This window comes from Rhinatrema bivittatum, chromosome 9 (assembly GCF_901001135.1).
Source record: "Rhinatrema bivittatum chromosome 9, aRhiBiv1.1, whole genome shotgun sequence".
NCBI classification, from domain to species: Eukaryota; Metazoa; Chordata; class Amphibia; order Gymnophiona; family Rhinatrematidae; genus Rhinatrema; species Rhinatrema bivittatum.
In genome coordinates, this window is record NC_042623.1 from 198487342 (window position 1) to 198508333 (window position 20992).

The following is a 20992-nucleotide window of genomic DNA, read 5'->3' on the forward strand; positions in this document are numbered from 1 at the left end:
GGTCCACAGATCTCTTATTCCTCTTCTGCTGCTGCTGCCGCCACCTGATACCTTGATCCTTGGGGAAGGAAAGGATTTCTTGCAGTTCTGTAGAAGTCCTTCCTGTGGTTCCTCCTTGTGTGCTAGCCGGCCCTGCAGTACGCAACCCTCGCGGTGTCAGCACTTCCTCTATGCTCATCTTGCTATGTACGAGCTAAGCATCCAGAAAGGAAGAGCTAGCACACGCATTTAGGAGCCACAAAATGAAACTACCTCTTCTGTAGCTAAAGTGCCAGCCTCTCTCTTCTCCCACCATCGGAGGGATGGGGTCCACCGGTGGCCTCATGACCTCTTGCTTCTACCTTTGGTCGGCCCCATCCGCCGCCCTTCTGGGTGTGTCGCCTCTTGCAACTGCATGGTTTGCACACCCGGTAGCACCAGGCGTGTTTGAAGGTGTCCTGTACGATGCTATATGTTTATGTAACCCCCAAGATGGGGTACATAAAATGATGAGGGAGAATTCCCTATTGTTTAAGGCTCATTCCTTCCATCTTTTGTGTGGATTGTGAAATCAACGTGATGCCTCAAACACACCTCTCCTTCTCACCTCATTGTTAGGACATGATTTCCGATTACAACTTTATTCTTTGGCATATCTAGCCAGCATCAAGGACCATGTACAAGGCTGAGATGTTATACAGACTGAAATGCCGAATGAGTCAGGAAAATCATGGGCTTCACAGCCGTGAATAATTACCATTACTGCTGACCATAAGGAGTAAACTTGTTATAACCTTTCCTGTGTCTTCTCTCCTTCAAATGTATTAGAGAGCTGGTGTGTTTTTTTTCCTTCAAGCATACCTATATCAAAACTCTCATCTAATGGGTACACAAAGGCATAAACACCAAAATTCCACGACACCATCACTTTTCCAAGGGCACAACAGTCATGGACCTCTTCATACTAAATCCACAGTTCCATCCCTCCATGCTGATTTCCCTGGACACAGCATTATTAAGGACTTCTTGAGATAAAACATCAGTACAACTTCCCCTTTAAGTTTCTTCCCCTGCTCTGCACCTCTTGATTAGGTCCTCAGGGTGAGGGACGGCACCACTCCACACTCCGACCTCTGGCCTCTTCACTTCTTCACCATGGTTTAGCTCCTCAGAGGGAGGAGGAAATCTCTCTTGTCCATCTGTGCTAGGTTCCCCCAGACCCCACACATAAGGAACAATTTAGGGCACTTCCCCACCTCTCACTTTCTCCTTTTGAGAAGTAGGGTAGTTCTCCTGGGAGGGAAAACACCCCCACTCCAAGCCACTTTGGTACTCCTTGGCATGAGGTCCAACCCTAACTGTGAATGGATCCTACTCCACTTCTTCTTGGCCTTGGGCCTCTCTCCTTGAGAGGAAGAGCCCCCTGCAGGGTCCTTATGGAGGGACCCAGACCTCCCAGCCCACAGGCTGAGTACTCCAGTGTGGTCACATTCCCTGGAGGTCCCTAATCCCCACCCTATATTGGGGAGGAAAGGGGGAAAAAACCCCATCAAAGCCTTTCCCATTTATATTGTCCGCTTTCTGGAATCCACCAATAAGAGAGTCCCATACACTCTTTTCCCAAAAAGTAACTTAAACAATTTACATCATGACTCGTTCCCCTAAAAATGCCATTCAGTGGTCATTCCTTGGTACTATGTGATAACCATTTGTTAACCAGTAAAGACATGATGAGAGCAGGGTCTCCCCCACCCAGACGGTTTTGTACACGTCAACCCAGCATAAAAAGGCTCATCCCAAGGGGTGGCCACATTTAGTTATTACACTGGAATTCAAAAACCAAATCATGCATTGATGGGCAAGTATAAAGGAAAACTACGATGGGACCATAAGCTGTGGATTTAGCACATCCTCGGCAGGGAGAAAAAGTATTTTCAGCTGGAAGCTTTATTGGAGTGTTAAAGTGTCCTTTTTTCTGCCGAGCATCAGTACAAAACCAATCATAGTTGCTGTGAAATTATAATTTATAAGAGGGTAAAAGCTTCCTCAAGTAAGGAGGAACCATCAGTTTCTAAAGAGTTTCACTTTAGCTGAAGGTAAATTAACTTCAGGGTCTCAACCTCTCCCCTTGTAACTATATCTCTCATTAACCAGGAATAAAACCAACGGCATTAGGGTCTCTACTTGAAGACAGCAGCTAGATAGCAATAAAAGCAGCCATATTTTCTTACTCGCAGCTCTCGCCTTGAGTCAGTCCTGCACCTACTCATCCTTCTCCAGCGGGCGCTCAGCGCCAAGCACACGGGCGCTGGAAACAATTTCTTGCACTCGCCTGATCTGAATTCTTTCGTCACGTCCTAGAGAAGAGAGGATCTGAGCATTGAGGGATTCGGCATTCACATTCAAAGACCACTGTGAGATAATGGGCCTGGGTTTACTAAGGCTCCCCCCTCCCCCCAGTAGGTGTCTTTGAGGGGGGAAACAGCTTAGTAAATCAGGCCCAATGTGTCCCAGAGAAGTCTAGAACCAGTACCCTTCTGAACTGAGGACATTAGCAAGCAAGCAAAAGAAACAATCTTCACCAAGCGAGCTTTCATCTTTTTCTCAGATGCAATTCTTTCTTTCCCTATAGATGGGCCGGCTTGCATGCCATTTGGTGTGGGTCAGTGGTCTAGGAGAGCTGAGCCACTCTAATCCTTACTTCAGCTGTCCTATTTCTTTCCCTATAGATGGGCCGGCTTGCATGCTACTTGGTGTGGGTCAGTGGTCTAGGAGAGCTGAGCCACTCTAATCCTTACTTCAGCTGTCCTATTTCTTTCCCTATAGATGGGCCGGCTTGCATGCTACTTGGTGTGGGTCAGTGGTCTAGGAGAGCTGAGCGACTCTAATCCTTACTTCAGCTGTCCTATTTCTTTCCCTATAGATGGGCCTGCTTGCATGCTACTTGGTGTGGGTCAGTGGTCTAGGAGAGCTGAGTGACTAATCCTTACTTCAGCTGTCCTATTTCTTTCCCTACAGATGGGCCTGCTTGCATGCTACTTGGTGTGGGTCAGTGGTCTAGGAGAGCTGAGCCACTCTAATCCTTACTTCAGCTGTCCTATTTCTCTGCTTGGACTGTCAGTCATAGACACACTGGGGTTTGGGGGGTTTTTTTTCCTATAAAAATAGCAATCCAATGTAGTCAAAATGCGTGTCTTGTATTTTCTCAGCTACGCCCTGCTTTAGATGGCTGCATGCGCAACTGGTCCTGGGTTAAGAAGGAAGCCCGTGCTTTGAGCCATGCCATGGAGACCAATGAGCACAGGCGCTGTTTTGAACACGAGGAGCATGGGTCCTACTTTCCTGGGTTTGGATTCGCCCAGTTTGAAGCACCTCGTAAGTCCAGGTTACCCAAGCTTTACTGCCACAAAGAGTTGTGAAGCCAAAGATTAACTCATTCACTGCTGGGAATTCATCACACAGAAGGTGGCTATATTTCTGGTTTTCTGAGATACAGCAGCTATTTCTATTCCTTGGTCATGTTCATTTCTTTATTTTTTGAAACAAGTTATGCTGTGAGGCAGAGGGCAGCTGAGAAGGAAGATAAAAAAACAAAAACAAACAACTAAAAATGGTCCAATAAACATTTTGGTACATTTTAAACCATAAAAGTAGAGCAAGCCGTCTGTCTCTGCTGCAGTCTGTCCTAACTTCAGCTGCACGACATCTTTATCCAAAGTCACTATGCTCACATAACCCCTCTTCTGAAGTCACTGCACTGGCTCCCTATCCGCTGCTACAAACTGCAAGCTCCTCTTTCTCACCTACAAATGTCTTCACTCTGCAGCACCTCACTAACTCTCCTGTCTTATCTCTCTCTCTCTACACCCCTCCTCTTGCACTCCACTCATTGGACATGTCACTCCTGTCTGTGCACTTCTCCTCTACTGCCAGTTGCCAACTCCATGCTTTCCACCTGGCTGCACCGTGTGCTTAGAATAAACTTCTTGAACTGGTGCGTCATGCTCCCTCTCTTGCCGTGTTTAAATTCCACCCTTTTGAAACTTATGCCTGATTATCTGCTTTTAGTCTTGCTAACTAACTTTCTTTTCTTTTAAAACCATTGTCTTGCTTTATGAAATACCTCATGTGTTTGTCTTCTTAAATTGTAAGCTCTATTGAGCAGGGACTGTCTTTTTGTATGTTTGTACAGCGCTGCAGAAATGTTAAGTAGTAGTAATAGTGGTAAATATTACGTCAGGCCTAAACAGTAATACACCCCCTATTAGGAAAATAGAATAAGCCAAGCTGCTATAGATCCCTACATGGAAACTACACACTAGTGAAACCTCACCTCAGTCACACATACAAAACACAGATAGACCCTCAAATATAGAATAAAGAGGCCATAAAGTATAAATATAAATGTACATACAAAAACTGAACTGGAAACCGCAACAAGCCAAATTCTGTTTGCATTACAATAATGGAAAAACAGAACCATTACCATTCCTCATAAAACATTAAAATTAGTAAAAACATACCAATAAAAAGAATAATTCAAAATTAATGAATAGAATAACATTCAATAATAAAAACCTAATATAAAAATTTTCCAAACACCAATAAAATATTTCAAAACACACACATCAAATAGAACCCAACAGTTAAAACTAAGGATTTTTTAAAAATTCCCCCTTATCCATACCTAGGAACTTTGGATTTCCAGATATCCTGAAATTGTCATGAATTAGCAGGCAGAAAGGAAATAGGGTAATTGTGTACACATGCGCCCTCTCTCTCCCATACACACGTGCTTTCTCTCTCCCCCCCCCCCCACCCCGTCGAGGGAAAAAAAAAAGTAACTTGTCTGGATTCTGTTGCTGTGACTTCTGGGCTGGGTGAGTTGGGAGGAGATATAAAATAGAGGGAAACACCACCCCCCTCACTGGGTGAGCCAATGCTCTCAGCAGCATCTGCTGGCTCCGGGTAACCTCTTGCAGCCAAGGTTCATGTAGACATTTTCATATTAATTCGTTCTTTCCCCAGCCCCTAGCATATAACTTCCCGAAGAGATCATTATTGAATTATACTTAATCATATAATCATGTTACTTATTTTTTATACAATCATATATACATATAATCATGTTGATAATCATATAACCATTTATTTATTTATTAACTCACATGTTGTTTATTAACTGTTTAGCAATATATACTAATTTGTTAACTTGATTAATCTGTTCAATGTAAACCGCTAAATGAAGCGATAGTGCTTGTTCCTTGTAAACCGGGGTGATATGTATATTATACAGGAACTTCCGGTATATAAATCCTTTAAATGAATAAATAAATAAATGTAGCGATTTGAGTCTAGGGCAAAACGTGTGCCAGGCCCCTGAGGCATGAGGCATTTCCAAGTTATGCAGTTGGGTCACAGTTAAAGACTTGGTGTCAAATTAGTCCACATTTTAAGGACGCCACCCTGCAAACTTCCAAAGGGGAGAAGAAAGAAATCACAACATTGGCATTATAATTACCCATTTACAGTAAATAGGAGGGGGGAAAAAAAGCAGCTTTGAACTTTGCTGTGTGATTGAGCAGTGCATTCTGTAACGTTGCCTTGACTGAGCAAGCAAAACCCACATCAGCTTAATTTGCACCGTACAGAAGTGCCCCCCTTTTTCATATTCTCCTATCTTTCAGCTTCTATAATCAACTAATAGCCAATGAGTAGACATATCACTGCTTCAACACTCACAATTACTACCCTGCTCATCAAAATTAACACCTTTTCTCTGTAGTAAACAATTGTGCAGTCTGGTGGACTAAGGAAAGTCTTTGCGTTTTAGGGTATTTCTCTAATGAAACAGAACAGCTCCTGCCCAGCACTCCAGGGAGGGCAGTGTTGTTTGGTATTAATGCCACTGCTGGCAGAGGATAGGGCTGGGTTATAACCTTGCATATTATTACTAACCTCTTCGTCCATGAATACACAATTATTCTGGCACGTCTGTTTAGCGGCACGGCCCTTGGTCTTCCCTTAACTATGCACAGACTTACTTCCTAAAATACTGTTTATATACTGGAATTGTTGTAGTTTTCTTAAAAAAGGAAGACAACCCCAAAGATGGTGCCACGTGGGGGCTAAGCATCGAGGTCTCCTTTCGTCCTGTCTCTGCCACTGGCATTCTGTTTGCTGTACAAGGTCAGAACGACACCACAGCGTTTTCACTGGCAATGGACCAACAGGAACAGGTAAAAGCTTCATAGCTGTTAATTTAACTTAATGAAAATCACATCTGGCCATTAAATGTAAATATTTATGCACTATCACACATGTTTACCAAAGTTTAGAATAGGGGAAGGAAACTCCGGTCCTCGAGTGCCAACAGGTCAGATTTTCAAGATCTCCACAATGAACATGCATGATCCACATTTGCATACTATGGAGGCAGTGTATGCAAACATTGGGGATCTGTTGGTGGTAGTAAATTGTATTTCATTAATACATTAGAACATTAAGGGATTGGGTAACAGCAGAAATTCTTTAGACTTAGGGGGTCATTTTCCAAGGAGTTACCACGGGTGATAATTCCGCAAATCGCGCTAGGGGGTTGGGGGCCACTTTCACATTCAACATGAGACGTACGAACAGAACAGTGGTCTCTTGTGAAGATTTGCTGGCCTTCGGAGTGAGGAAACTCACTCCAAGATGAGATTTGGGCAATGTTCTCTCCACCTAGCTTGTTGTTGCCCAGGTAGAGTGTCCATCAAGCTAGGTGGAGAGAACATTGCCCAAATCTCATCTTGGAGTGAGTTTCCTCACTCCGAAGGCCAGCAAATCTTCACAAGAGACCACTGTTCTGTTCGTATGTCTCATGTTGAATGTGAAAGTGGCCCCCAACCCCCTACACTCGTACCTAAACCCCACCTCGAGTTACTAGGTGGGCCTCCCTTAGGGATACAAATACCTGTCTAGGGAGGAGGCAGTATAGCAAGTCTCTCTCTGTCTCTCTCTCTCCATACTGAAACAGGCTGTCTGGAAACATCGTGACCCGCAATATATACTGGCAATGTAGCCCAAATTGGGTTAATAGTGCATAGCTGATATCGCAATTTGCGATACACATGCTTATTAGCATAAGGTACACCCCTTTTTGGTATCGCATGCGATACCAATGCGATATTGGAAAATGAGGCCCTTAAAGGGGTAATATTCAGTTGCTGGCCAGATTGTTATCCAGCTAACTTTGAAGGGATATTCAGCGGTGCAGCTGCACTTTTGAATACAGCCGGCTATCTTAAAGGACTACTCTTTGGCACGACAAGAGTTAGCCGTATAAGTTATCAGCTCACTCTGAACATTGGAGTTAGCTGAATAATTTAACTCATTATTTATCTAAAATTTAGTGGATGTTCCAGCGCAAAGTTATTGGCCTATAATTTAAGTATTCAAAATATTAAAAAGTTGGCATTTAGCTGAATAACTTGTGAGTTATCTGGTTAAATGCCTTTGAATACTGACTGCTAACGTTTCTAAATATATATACAATTGTGACATTTGCAGGGCTCCCTAGGCAAAGGAGCCAAAGCCCCTAGCTCTCATTAATTTTCTGATGCGGAATTTTTCCTCTTGGAAACTTCCGTATTATACATTTTACATTTATAAAGGAGTGAAAAGAAAGGATAATATTAGAAATGGCTAAAAATAAAATGTTTGCTTACAGACAACATAAGCACTAATAGACACCGAGGTGTCACCATGCGGGCACACTGAAATGTATGGTGCAGTTTGACAGAACCTGTATGGATTATGATGAATATCTCAATATACAAATCTGTGAACATTTTCAGGCTTTCAAGATCACCTTGTTTGACAAACAATTTTCCAAAGAATTTCCTGTTGACTTCTGTGTGGGCCACTGGCAGTCTATTCTCCTGAAGTTACTGAATGGTCAGCTTGTGCTGGAGACACCCACAATACAAGCAACGTGGCGCGTTCTTCTTGATGACTTCGAGGCTCTGAAAAGTGTTTGGTTCAAATCTACCACAGCCATTTACATTGGGGGGACTCCAGGTGACTTTCCTTATACATAATTGGTCCGATTTTAAAAGGGCCACGAGCATAAATTTTGGGGGTTGTGCGCATGTCCAGGCCTTGCACGCGCCACGCACATTTTACAACAGGCCCGGCCACGCACCTATCCCCCTTTATATGCCGACCCCAGGGGGGCCTGGAGGGGGCAGGCCGTGCAGCGCCATTATCCACTGATCTGGGGAAGCACAAGCTGGCTAGCTGCCGGCACACGGAGTCTACTGCTGCTCCAAAGGAGCAGCAAGGTAAATAACAAAACATCTGAAATGAAACATCTGGAAAACACAGTTGAAGTGACAGAAACCCAACACGACATGAAAATATTTTTCATGCACATTCCTGCAAGCAAATTGAAGGTAAATTTTATATACAGTATATACAGTCTGGGGTGGAATTCAAAACCTATTTAGATGCATAATTAGTTATCCAGAAAGAATTTAGTTTGGATTAGTGATTGAATTTGCCAGTTTTGAATATCAAAATCAAACTGTATGGTATATACTGTATATACATTTTACCTTCACGTTGCTTGTAGGAATGTGCATGAAAAATATTTTCATGTCGTGTTGCGTTTCTTTTATTTCAGCTGTGTTGTCCAGATGTTTCATTATCTCCCTCCAACCCATTACTGTGACAAAACTAAATCACATAGGGTCAGGCCTCCTCCACCAATCTGTGTAAAAGAAATGTGACTCTGGGCCTCTGGCCAGCCCCCCTCCACCTCCCAATCCCCTATCCAATATTGTGCTGGTGTGGACCCTTGGCCCAAGGTGGGGTTGATGCTACCCATAGGCCAAGCCCAACAGGTGCCCACTGTCAGGAGGCGGAGCAGACCAGGAGATAAGAGGCCAACTGGAGCTTCGCCAATACCAGCCCTTGTTCCCCACAGGTTGAGCCCTTGGGTGCTGGTGCTGGCTGGTCTTAGGTGGGCCTCCATCAGATGACTCCTAGTAGATATTGTAGCAGGTAGCCGACTGAGGTAGGGATCCAGAGGCCCGGGTGCAAGGACGGGTAGAAGCAAGAGTAGGTGATGCCCGGGCAGCAGAAGGCTGAAGCCTGACAAGGCCAAATCCAAGGAGATACCAAAGGTGAGGTCTGGAACAGGCTGGAGTCGGGACAGGCGGCAGAGCTAGATGAGTTACAGCAGAGCGAGGGTCAAGGCCAGTAATCAGTCCTGAGTGTAGTCCAACAAAGCAAAGGTCAAAGCCAGTGGTCAGTCCTGAGTGTAATTCTAACGAAGCAAGGATCAAAGCCGGTAATCAGTCCTAACTGTGGTCCAACGAAGCAAGGGTCAAAGCTGGTAATGTCCTGAGCGTGGTCCAACGAAGCAAGGGTCAAAGCTGGTAATCAGTCCCAAGTGTGGTCCAACGAAGCAGAGGTCAAAGCCAATAGTCAGTCCGAGGCAAGGCTAGGTGGAAACCAGGAACAGGATGAGCAACGAGCACGTGACTAGCATGGAGACCTGTTGCCATGGCAAGGAATGAGGGGCGGGCCCTGCCTTAAGTAGCAGGGCCTGATGATGTCATCATCCGGGGCCACGGGTTAATTTCCCGCCGCATCCCCTTTAAAGGCCGGCAAGGTGCGCACGCGCCTAGGAGGCAGGACGCTGGACGGTGGGGTCTCCCAGCGGCACACGTGGGGAGACCCGCCAGGAGCCGGAGGGGTCCACAGAGGAGCCAGGGGCGCATGAGGAGGCAACGGAGTTGCAGGAGCGCAGGCAGCTGCCTACCACCGCCAGTGAGGACGGGCCAGGTCCGGAAGCCGGGTGCCGGAGATGAGTAGGCCCGGTCGCGGGCCTGCCGCAGCTGGGACATGCAATATCCAACCCCTAATCTCCCTATGCCGAGCTGGCATGAGAACTGCCCCTTACCTGCTATTGGCTCGGTGTTCAATGTTGGACAAACGCTATGCTACTAGCTAAAGTAAAAAGTTTACATTAAAAACAAAAAATAGCCAGCATAGCTAGACTAGGACTGCACGGTTGTCAGAGCAATGCTATGCTGCTACTAGTAGCTAGGTAATAGCGTAACAGTGCTGGCTATCTTTATTTTAGCCAGTGTAGCTAGTGACCTAGCATCAGATTCAATCTGGTCACTGAGCTGGTAGCAGGTAAGGGTGAGTCCTGCTGCCGGCTTGGCATGGGGAGTTTGGGAGGAATGCATGATGTTGGCCAGAGCCACATTTCTTTTACATAGACTGGGTGGGCAGTGCTAGGACCTGAGAGAACATTTTAAGGAAGGCATCCAAAACACCCCCCCGAATAATGAAATTGTGATTTTTGTCATTTTGGATACAAATGACACAAGGGATTGCGGCAGCTAAGATGATAACCTAGGAAAAGGGATTAATTTGCACAAATATAAAAGAGAACCATCCATTGCCACTAATCCTTCCATGATCTCCATCCTCTTCCTATACATTTCTAAAACTTGGCCGCCTCTTCTTAGGCTTGGCCATTGTCCACTTCCAAGTACATTTGATAAAACTCTCACTGCTTTCAGCCGAAAGGGGTCCCATTTCCTTTGATCTGCAAAAACGTATCCTTGGTGCATGGGCAGAATGCACGTATCTGCTCCTGCACGCGAGTACAAGTGTACGTATTTGACCCATGGTAACACAAATTGAAAAATGGCTGAATTAGCATAAGTTACAGATTTGCAGGCGACTGCTCTGGCTACCTCCCACTTTACTCCATCACTGCGTGTGTGTACCATTAGGCTCCTTATTTTGGGGTCCTCATGTCAACAAGTAATGGGAACTGATGAAAAACCTGATCAGATCTTTCTAATAATTGTTTCTGATTCTTTTTAACAGATTCCTCTATGGAGTCCTCTAATTTTACTGGGTGCCTGAAAATGCTTTTACAAGGAAAACAAGTGGATCTGGAACTAGCTAAGAACAAATATGAACATATCAGAACTCACAGCTGTCCCACACAGTGACAGCGAGCTCTTCCTTGCATCCCTATTTTCTTAGATCCATCACGAACCCTGTGTGCTTTGCATTACTCGGTTGGTTCTTAACCCAGTTGGGTTTTCAGAATATCCAAAATGAATATGCATGAGATAGATTTGCTTACAATAGGAGGTAGTGCATGCAAATCTGGTTGGTGGGTCCCAAGGATAAGGTGGGGAACCCCTGTTCTACAGCCCTGCAAGAACCATGAACCGTAGGTGAAATGCATATTAGAGGCTTGAAAAAAAATATTCATGTCATTTGTTAAAGTAACTAAAACAGGCATTTTTTTTCTGTTAAGAGCCAGAAAGCTGATCCATGCCACAGCTTTCACCTATTGCCTTGCCATAACATATTCAAAATATCAAACTATGAAATATGCAGAACTTTAGAGACCAGAAGGCTTCAGTAATAAAAATAAATAAATATGAATTTAACTTGGTCCATAAGTTCTTTGCTCAGTGGTCTATTAGGGAGCACGGGTGGAATTCACTCCTATCTCTGAATATCAATCAATGCATTAATAAAATGGAGGGCTCCTGGAGAAATTCTACAAATGATTCAACAGAGTAGTGACCACCATAGTAATCAAACATAAGTTTTTGTAAAAACTATTTATTAGAAAAACAAATATTCTAGATACCAAAAGCTAAAACCCATGGGTGCATAGATATCTTAGATACACCAATCTGTACATCCTAATACTGACCTGTATACATACAGACTGAACAACGTCAAGTTTATCCCAAGAGAGATCTTTCAAGATTTCTTGATACTGTTCAAGGAGATAACTCCTTTGGGATACAATTGATATTGTTCAATGTACATATATGGGTCAGCATTAGGATGTATTGATTTATGTCTTAAGTTCTGCATCTATCCATGGGCTTTTAAATTTTGATATACAGATAAATAAAATGTCTTGCTATCAGTCAATGCAGACTTAGTTGGTGTGAATCTCAAACTGGTCAAGAGGAAATGGATTGAATGCTCTCAGGTACACATGCTTATACATACACACACATGCTCCCTCTTTCTCAGGCACACATGCTTACATAAACACATATGCTCCCTCTCTCTCTCTCTCACACATACACAGGCTATCTCAGGCATACATGCTTATAACACACACACATTCCCTCACACACACACACACACATGCTTATACACACACACACACAACAGCAATTCCACTTGAATAATTGTAATGTATAAAAATTAATATTAAAGAATGCTTACTAATATAATGTGCTCTTCCTCCTCCCCTTCTTAGGCACCAGCTCTATAGGTGCTATAGGTGCTTGAGCACCCATACTATTGTCTCCTGCACTTTTGTAAACTGAAAGATCCATGCTTCAGGGCTGTGGGGGAGAACAGTAAGTACTTCAGCCCATGGGCTGGCTGGGAAATGTTTGACCATAGGCTTCAGGAGAGGGTATGTAAGAAGTGCTTGTGTGTCTCCCAGCTCGTGCTCCCTCCTCCCCCTACAACCTATTGGCTGGCTGGGGTATATAAGACTGGCTCTGGCCTGGAATCTGTGGTAGCAGGAGAAGTGGGGAGCCGGGAGCAGTTCCAGAAAAAATAGTGCCTGGGTCCAGGGAGTGCAGGGCAGGGAAGTGATCCAAATCTATGGGAGAGGGGGGAATCACAACTTGAAAGGTGAGCTGAGCCAATCCAGCCAATGAAAGGAGAACCTAAATTACCAATGAAGGATGGGAATCAATGAAAGGATGGGAGAACCAAGCCTTCAGCTGAGGGCATCTGGCTAAGGAGGGGTGAGGAGGAACTGCTGGGGAGCAGAGCAATGAAAAGGAGAGCAGAGCAGGCTATGAGTATGAGCTGGGATATTAAACCCACCTTCCTCAAATATAACACTCAAAGTATGCCCATGCAAGAGGGGGAGAATTAAGAGTGCAAAGTGGGTAAGGATGGGAGGGATAAAAGAGGAGACGGGGAGAGAAGGAAGAGGAAAATGAGAGAAGGGGGGGGGGAATGAGAGAGTGGTGTGACAGGTGAAGGTGGGGGAAGAGACTGTGTAGACAAGTTGTTGGGGTGGAGGGGGAGAAGAACATAAGAAAATGCCATACTGGGTCACACCAAGGATCCATCAAGCCCTGTATCCTGGTTCCAACAGTGGGCAATCCAGGCCATAAGAACCTGGCAGGATCCCAAGGGGTAGACAGATTCCAAGCTGCTTATATCTACAACTCCACCTAAATAAAGGTTTATGGAGTTTTCCTCCAAGAGCTTGGCCAAAGCTTTCACCTCAGCTTCTGGCAATGAATTCCAGAGCTTAATTATGCAATGAGTAAATGACAGGTGGGATTGAGAGATTCCCTAGCTTTTGTTTTGGCCACAAGTCTTCCCCATGTCCACATTACCTGTTCCTCTCTGGACATTTACGTGCAGACTGGCCAGCAGTAACACTCACAACCCACTATGTCCTGATTTTTCTTTTTTGCTGGTGGATAGGGGGAAAGGGACTTTCCCCGCTTTCTGATGTGCAAAGGTCTCCCACCCTCCATGCCCCAGCCCTGCCTATGGACGCAAAACGTTTAAATCCAACCCTGGCCACCATCAGGTCAGCCAGAGAACATGCAGCTGTGGCCAGCAGTGCTCCTCAGGGTTATCATCCTGCTCATCTCCTCTTCTGGTTAGGTGGAGCAAAGGCTGTTGAAGGTGCAGGTGACAGCGCACTTTCCCTCATCTTGGTGCAGTTCAGACTTTCGCCACACAATTTCCTGTCTCTTCACCATGCTGGTTTGGGCTCCTCAAAGCCACAATCTTCCTCTCTCGGAATGGGATCAGGCAGAGGCAGCCTGACTGCAGAGATGAAAATCTGCAGAGGGATAGCCATGTTAGTCTGGCGTAGCAAAAATAAGAGGCACCACCTTTTTGCAGGGCTTGAGCAACAGTTTTTGGTGCCCTAGGCAGCTCCAGCACAGCACTCCCTTCTTTGGCAGTATTGGCTTTCCCCCGCTGGAGACTGCTGGCGGGATTTTGCTGCTCCGTGGGACCACCTACTTTGCTTATTGGAAGCAACAGCCCTGCCCTCTTGTCATTAGAACTGCTCGGAGCAGATCAGCCTGCTCTTTCTTCAGCAGCAACACACACACACATGGGTTGTGTCCTTTCCAGTGGACCTCCTATGATGGTCTCGCAGACCGATTTAGAGGTCAAGCCTTGAAAACTGTTTATTTGAAACTAGGGAAAAATGCAGTTTATTTAGTTTTCATATCCATTTTTTTTAAACCTGCGTCCAAAACCTAATAGCACAAAAGCCAGGATTCTCGGTCTTAGAACCACATTTAAATTAACGGCCCTGCCCTTATTGAAGTTGAAGCCTTTCCCCCCACCCCCGATCTTATTTGTAGCTCAGCTTCCAGGCGAAGAAGTCGTGGAGGGAGGCGATCGCATTCCCCGGGACGCAGCTGGGCAAGAACATAAAAAGCCACAGAGGACCTCGCAGCCCGAACGTTCACAGTCAACAGCGCGCGACAGCAGGAAGGGCCCAGGTTGGCTTTTTTTTTTTAAGCAAGGGGGCGGGCCTGGGCGCTGCCATGGAAACGGACACCGGGGGAGCCGCCGGGCAGCGCCGTCGTGCGAGGCCGTGCAAGTGACATGATTGCGATGCCGGGCGAGGAAGCGGTGGGAAGCAGGTACAGACGCGAGGGAGGTGCAAGGCTCTGCTTTAGAATATTCTTCTGGGAGCCGCGGTTTTCTTCTGCTGCCTGCCCGCGAGTCCTAACGCCCCCAGCTCCACCATTTCTGCGGTGTTGCCTCCCTCCCGATTTTGTCTCTCGCCCTCCTGCTCTAGGGCTGAAAGGTCTCGTTCCCCCACCCTTTTGTGCTCAGTTTTTCTTGGTTTGTTTTGGTTTCCCTGGGGACTGCATTTAAATCCCTTCCACTGGTTGTTTGGCGGCTTGATTGGGTTCCCTTTCACCCGCGATTGTGATCAAATCCCGCTACCCTTTTAAAGTTCACTTTGTTTATGTTTCCCTGGCTTCTTTTTTTGTCTAAGTAAAATCCTTTCTTCACCTCCCTCCTTCTTCACTGTGGGCTGCTTCAGAGCTCAAGGTTTCCTTGCAGCCTTTCTTTGCTCTTCTTCCTTCTGCACCCAGGACTGCAGCGGTTTTTAACGTCCTGTAGGAGTATTTTCGGTCTCCACTTATCCCTTGCACTTTGGGATAATTTTTCTCATCCCTTATTCTTTCTTAGCCCCCCACCCCTCTTTTGTTAATGGGTTGCTTTTCACCTTTTTTTCTTTTCTACTTGCCAGTACTTCAAGACAGACAGAACTAGAGCGGAGATATTTATTTAAATATTTTTATATACCGAACATATTGTTTGCACTTCATGTCCGTTTACAGATAAATTGGGGACAAACCATTCTTACTTTGTCCCAAAAACATAACTGATATAAAGCAAAAAATAGTCATTGTTATAAATACAAATTAAATTAAATTAAAAGTTTAAAAATTAAAATTACACTGGATAGTGCCCATTAGAATTACTAAAATCTCATTAAAGCTCTATACTATGTATTACAAAATAATAAAATACAATTGTTATTATTAAAATATCATTTAAAACCTAAATTTTATAATTTTTTAAAAATATTTATTTAAATCAAATTTCAAAATTCCATGGGAGAGTCAATAAAAGAACATTCGTCTGGCTTGTTGTAGGCCTGCTCAAACAACCATGTTTTTAGCTGTTTCTTAAATGGTTGTATAGTAGCCTCTAATCGAATGTTGAGTGGAAGAGAGTTCCAGAGCTTTGGCCCAGCCAAAGAGAGCCCTTTCCCTGGCTGCATTTAAGTGTGCTGATTTCAGGTCCGGGAGGCGGAGCTTGTTAAGCAGAGGTTAGTTTTTGTGTCTCTGCAGCTGCGCGTGTGTTCCCGCGTAGGAAAGTAACAGATTCTCCTCAGTCTGTTCTTTCCGCGCGTGGGATCGCACGCGGAGCCATTTTCTCCTCAGACATGTCAAAATCGGGCTTCAAACGGTGTCACTGTGGCAAGGTAATGTCTGTCACGGATGGTCATGACCAATGTTACCGTTGCCTAGGCGTCACTCATAATGTACGGGACTGCGAGTTTTGCGCTCGTTTGTCCCCCTAGGGCCCAGAAGCAACGGGCCTATCGCCTCAAGGAACTCTTTAGCCTCTCGGACCCATCGTAAGCCCACTCTTCACCGGGCCCGGTGAAGAAATCCGCTCATTCTTTCAAGAGGGCGGCTTCGTGGGACCCTTCTAGACCGAGAGGAACGGAGGCGAGGCAAGTACCAAGGGATTAGGGCTCTGATTCCCCCGATCGGGATCAATCGGCCTCCTGTTCGACGCCGTCATGAAACGGCTCCGGGGAACCCAGTGTATCGACGCAGGGCCCAGGAAAACCATCGCACTCTAAGGCGCCAAAAACGTCAATTCACGGCACGGTGCCGACAGCGCCAGACATAAGATCGGCGCCGAGAAAGTCAGCGCACACTACGGGCCTGACAGTGTCGAAGCGACCGGCACCGACACCATTGGCGCAGAAGACGGCGCCAACACCGATACTAGCGCAACAGAATGCACCATCGCAAATAACAGCAGTGCAGATCACAGGACTAAAGACATTGGTCACAGTGCAGTCCGGACGCCGACGTGACTTATACAGCCTTTCACGGCAACCTATGCCATCTCAATCCGTACAAGGCCACAAGCCAACGAAAGAACATAGGAGTCATCGTAAACGTAGACACCAATCCCTACAGTTATCACGATCTACCTCTAGTGATTCTGTACAACGAACATCGGAAACATCTTCTAAAAAGTCTTGATCTACCCATAGGCGCTCAACTCACAAGGGACCAGGTCACACACATAGGCACAGACATCATTCCAGCCGTAACACCGTGCCGAAAAGGACCTCAGACAGAGAAGTCAGCCTTTCCACCTCCAGATCTTCCAAGACTCAACACCATAGGGCACGATCACACCAGTTGCCCATATGCCTCACTTCTTCTCAGGCATCCATGTCACCAAGAAGTTCTTCCAAAGGACTAGAGGATACCTCTCCTCCACAGACAGTACCAGTACCACTGAATACGGACAAACCAGTCATGCCTCCTAAGACAAAGGAAGCTTTCTGGCAATTATCACAATCACTTGCAGGATTCTATGAAACTCTTGAATTTTCTTTCACAATGATCAACCAACCACAGACACCGGTTAACATGGAACCCCCCGTCTCCCCAATTTCAGAGCGCTCTCCATCCTCACTTGCAGGACCAGAGATTCCAGGAGATTCTCCGTCCTCGTCTCAATCTCTATCCTCATCGACAGGGTTCCCATCCGATCCGCAGGAGCAACCACAGGAACTATACTCTCCGCCTGAAGACCTCTCGTACCCTAGATTTTTGGAAAAAATGGGTACTATTCTACAGTTGGAAGTACTGAAGGAATCTGACTCCAAATCAGAAACTCTGGGTCTTCTAAAAATTTTTGATGTTCCGGGAGAGCCCACTGCATTTCCACCGCATGATCTGCTTCACAGTGTTCTCAAATCTTATTTATTTATTTATTTATTTATTTATTTATTTAAAGTTTTTGTATACCGACATTCATTAGGAAATACATCACATCGGTTTCCATGGAACAAAAAATAGCCAACGGGGCTTTACATTGAAATAAGGGAACTGGGTAGGGGAGGGGGGGGGGGGGAAACAAGGTAATGCTGTACAACAAAGATAAATGCTATAAAATGGTTGTATAAATGCAATAAAAATAATTATATACAAGTGTATTATTTACAATAAAATGTTAGGGGGAGAGAGATAATGGAGGGAAATCGGTCTTATGCTAGGGGGGGAGGGCGAGTGGAGGGGCGGGAGGGGAGGGGTGTGGGAAATCTTGGAAAGCACCTCAATCTTTGTCAGCAGTTTCCAGGAAATCAGACATCAAATTTCGAATGAAGAAAGATCCACTGTATGCGCTTCCGCAGCTACCCCGCGAGTCTTTTGTGGTGGAATCGGCGATGCAGCATTTTAAGAAATCAAAGACTCATTCGACGTACCCACCAACCAAAGACAACAGATATCTGGATGAATTTGGACAGAAGGTGTATCAGAATGCAATGCTTACAGCAAGAATTATGCATCATCAGTTTTACATGGTGCAATATCTTTATGAATGTATTCAGGCGACTAAAGGTATGCTCTTTTCTACGGCGGATCAGTCATCTCAAACCCTCCATGATATGGAGGGTTTGAGATGACACCTATTCAGGTCAGTCTATGAAGATCTAGAAACATCATCCAGAGCGTGGCTAAGTTCCAGTTCCATAAGAGAGGATTTGCACAAAAAACTTGCAAATCTACCATGTACAGGAGATAGCCTTTTTGGTACCAGATTTCAGGAGATGGTGGGTAAGCTGAAGGAAGAAGCGATAGCCGTGCAATCTTCGCAAACACAACTGGCTTATGCAGCCTCCCAAAGATATTACCCGTACAATCGACGGTCTTCTTATGGTCACAGACCTTATCGGTCTTACCAGACTTTCCGGCCTCAACCATACCCATAATATCAAAGGCCACAGCAACAACAAACCCAGCTTCCTCATAGGGGTAAACCCCGTACTCGGAGACAACAGACCCAACAGCCGATACCGGCAGTTAAAACAGCACAGCCTTTTTGAATTTACAGCCACCACCACGCACCTTAACACCACCAGGGAGAATCCAGTCGTGTCTACCAGTGTGGGAACAGATTACTTCCGACCAATGGGTACTAGACATATACGTCAGGGTTATCAACTTCAATTCATAACAAGACCACCCTTACCTTACCTTCCCACAATACAGATTCAGAGATCTCAGTTACAACTCGCACATGAGATCTCCAGCCTGCACAAACAGGCCATCACACTTCTATCCCGGAAACAGCAGAACACGGGATTTTACTTCCCATGCTTGCTGATACCAAAGAAATCAGGTGGCTTACGTCCCATCCTAGACCTTCGGGAACTCAACAAATTCAAGATGGTATCATTGAAGTCAATTCTTCCTCTACTACAACCCAATGACTGGATGTGTTCAATCGACCTGATGGATGCATTCACTCACATTCCAATCCATCCATCCTCTTGGCGTTACCTATGTTTCCGGTACAAGCATCAACACTACCAGTACAAGGTGCTCCCCTTTGGATTATCAGCTGCACCCAGAGTATTCACCAAATGCATGGTAGTGGTGGTGGCTCATCTCAGACAACAGGGTATGACAATCTTTCCATATCTGGACGATTGGCTCATAATAGCCTCGACTCGGGAGATACTGATCGATCATCTCCACAGAATAATACAATGCTTACAAACATTAGGACTAGTGATCAATTTTCAGAAATCACATCTACAACCAACGCAAAAACTACAGTTTATAGGAGCATATCTGGACACCATGAGGAGCAGAGCATACCTCCCATTGGACAGAAGGTTACAGCTACGCCAGCTTCTGCATCACTTGAACAACACTCAAAACTCCTTCAGTGAGACAGGTGTTAGTAGTATTGGGTCACATGGCAGCAGCCAATTTCACAGTTCCCAACACCAGACTATATATGAGACGTCTGCAGTGGGGTCTGAAACATCAGTGGAAACGCACTCAACCGTTAACGCAACCAATCATATTAACATACGAGATGAAGAAGGACATCGCATGGTGGTTTTTCCAATCCACTCTCTCCAAGGGAGCACTGTTCCGACCCCCCCCCCCCCATGCACTCCTGACCACGGACGCATCACGGAAGGGTTGGGGAGCGCATCTCGAAATTTACAAAACGCAAGGGGTATGGACATTAGCAGAACAAAACCTACAAATAAATTTGTTAGAACTCAAAGTGATCTGAAGGGCTTTACAAGTTTTTCAGGATTACCTAAAGGGCTGCAGAGTCATGATCTACACGGACAATCAAGTAGCAATGTTTTACATCAACAAACAAGGAGGGTCCGGTTCATGGTCCCTCTGCAAAGAGACATTGATTATCTATCAACATGCTCATCAACATTGCATACATCTTCTAGTGACTTACCTCCCGGGAGTGGCCAACACACAAGCAGACAGGTTAAGTCGAATATTTCATCCTCACAAATGGACACTCAATCCAGACATAGCCCACAGCGTCTTCATGAGATGGGGAACCCCATCGATCGATCTCTTCGCAACGGAACTCAACACGCAGGTTCCAAATTTCTGCTCCATACGACCCAGCAATCTCAGGATAGCTCAAGATGCTGTCCTCATTTCTTGGTTGTCAGGCCTCCTATATGCCTTTCCTCCCATACCTCTGATCATGAGAACGATTCAAAAGTGCATAGCGGACAGAGCTCAATTGATTCTCATTGCTGCAGCCTGGCTGCGACAACCATGGTATAGTTTCCTTCTCCGACTATCTCGGGAACCACCAATACGTCTACCAAATCATCCGGACCTCCTCCTTCAGGAGCAAGGGACTCTTCTACACCCATTATACACATCCCTCCACTTGACAGCGTGGATGTTGAATGGCTCCTGTTGACAGAACAGAGAGTATCTCTGCATGCACAACTTATTTTATTGGAATCTAGGAAGCTCTCCACAAGGAAAAACTAGTTACAAATGGAAACGTTACTCAACTTGGTGCATATCCAATAACACCACCAATAGACTGTCCGCCGGAACAACTCATGGATTACCTTCATACTCTGTACGACACTGGGATGGCCATGTCTTCCATTAGAGTTCATCTCAGTGCCATAGGTGCATACCATAGACCATTAAGTTTTATGGTTTAATGTAAACCGAATTGATTTGTAACTTGTTACAAGAATATCGGTATATAAGAGCCCCTAAATAAATAAATAAATAAGTAATACACCAATATCTAATTATTCATTACTATCTCGTTTCATTAGAGGACTATCTCACCTTCGCCCTCCAATTGCAAAACTTCCAGTTCCATGGAA

At 45.3% G+C, this 20992-nt stretch overlaps 2 protein-coding genes across 6 annotated transcripts in view; both read left to right on the forward strand.

Moving 5' to 3' along the window:
* The window catches only part of LOC115098791 (vitamin K-dependent protein S-like), a 31637-nt gene extending 20192 nt beyond the window's left edge, over positions 1-11445 (forward strand). The window contains exons 5-8 of one of the 2 annotated variants that reach the window (XM_029615732.1): positions 3189-3354; positions 6061-6218; positions 7818-8040; positions 10873-11445. In XM_029615732.1, coding sequence (XP_029471592.1) covers positions 3189-3354; positions 6061-6218; positions 7818-8040; positions 10873-11000 — 675 coding nt within the window. In that variant the 3' untranslated portion in view covers positions 11001-11445. The remainder of the gene's footprint in view (positions 1-3188; positions 3355-6060; positions 6219-7817; positions 8041-10872) is intronic. The other variant, XM_029615733.1, reaches the window with a different exon arrangement.
* A 2715-nt stretch (positions 11446-14160) lies between these two features.
* The window catches only part of LOC115098789, a 66768-nt gene continuing 59936 nt past the window's right edge, over positions 14161-20992 (forward strand). For 3 of the 4 annotated variants that reach the window (XR_003858612.1, XM_029615729.1, XM_029615731.1), the window contains exon 1: positions 14561-14672. The gene's annotated coding sequence lies outside the window, so the exon portion shown is untranslated. Of the gene's footprint in view, positions 14529-14560; positions 14673-20992 lie in introns of those variants that run through there. The other variant, XM_029615730.1, reaches the window with a different exon arrangement.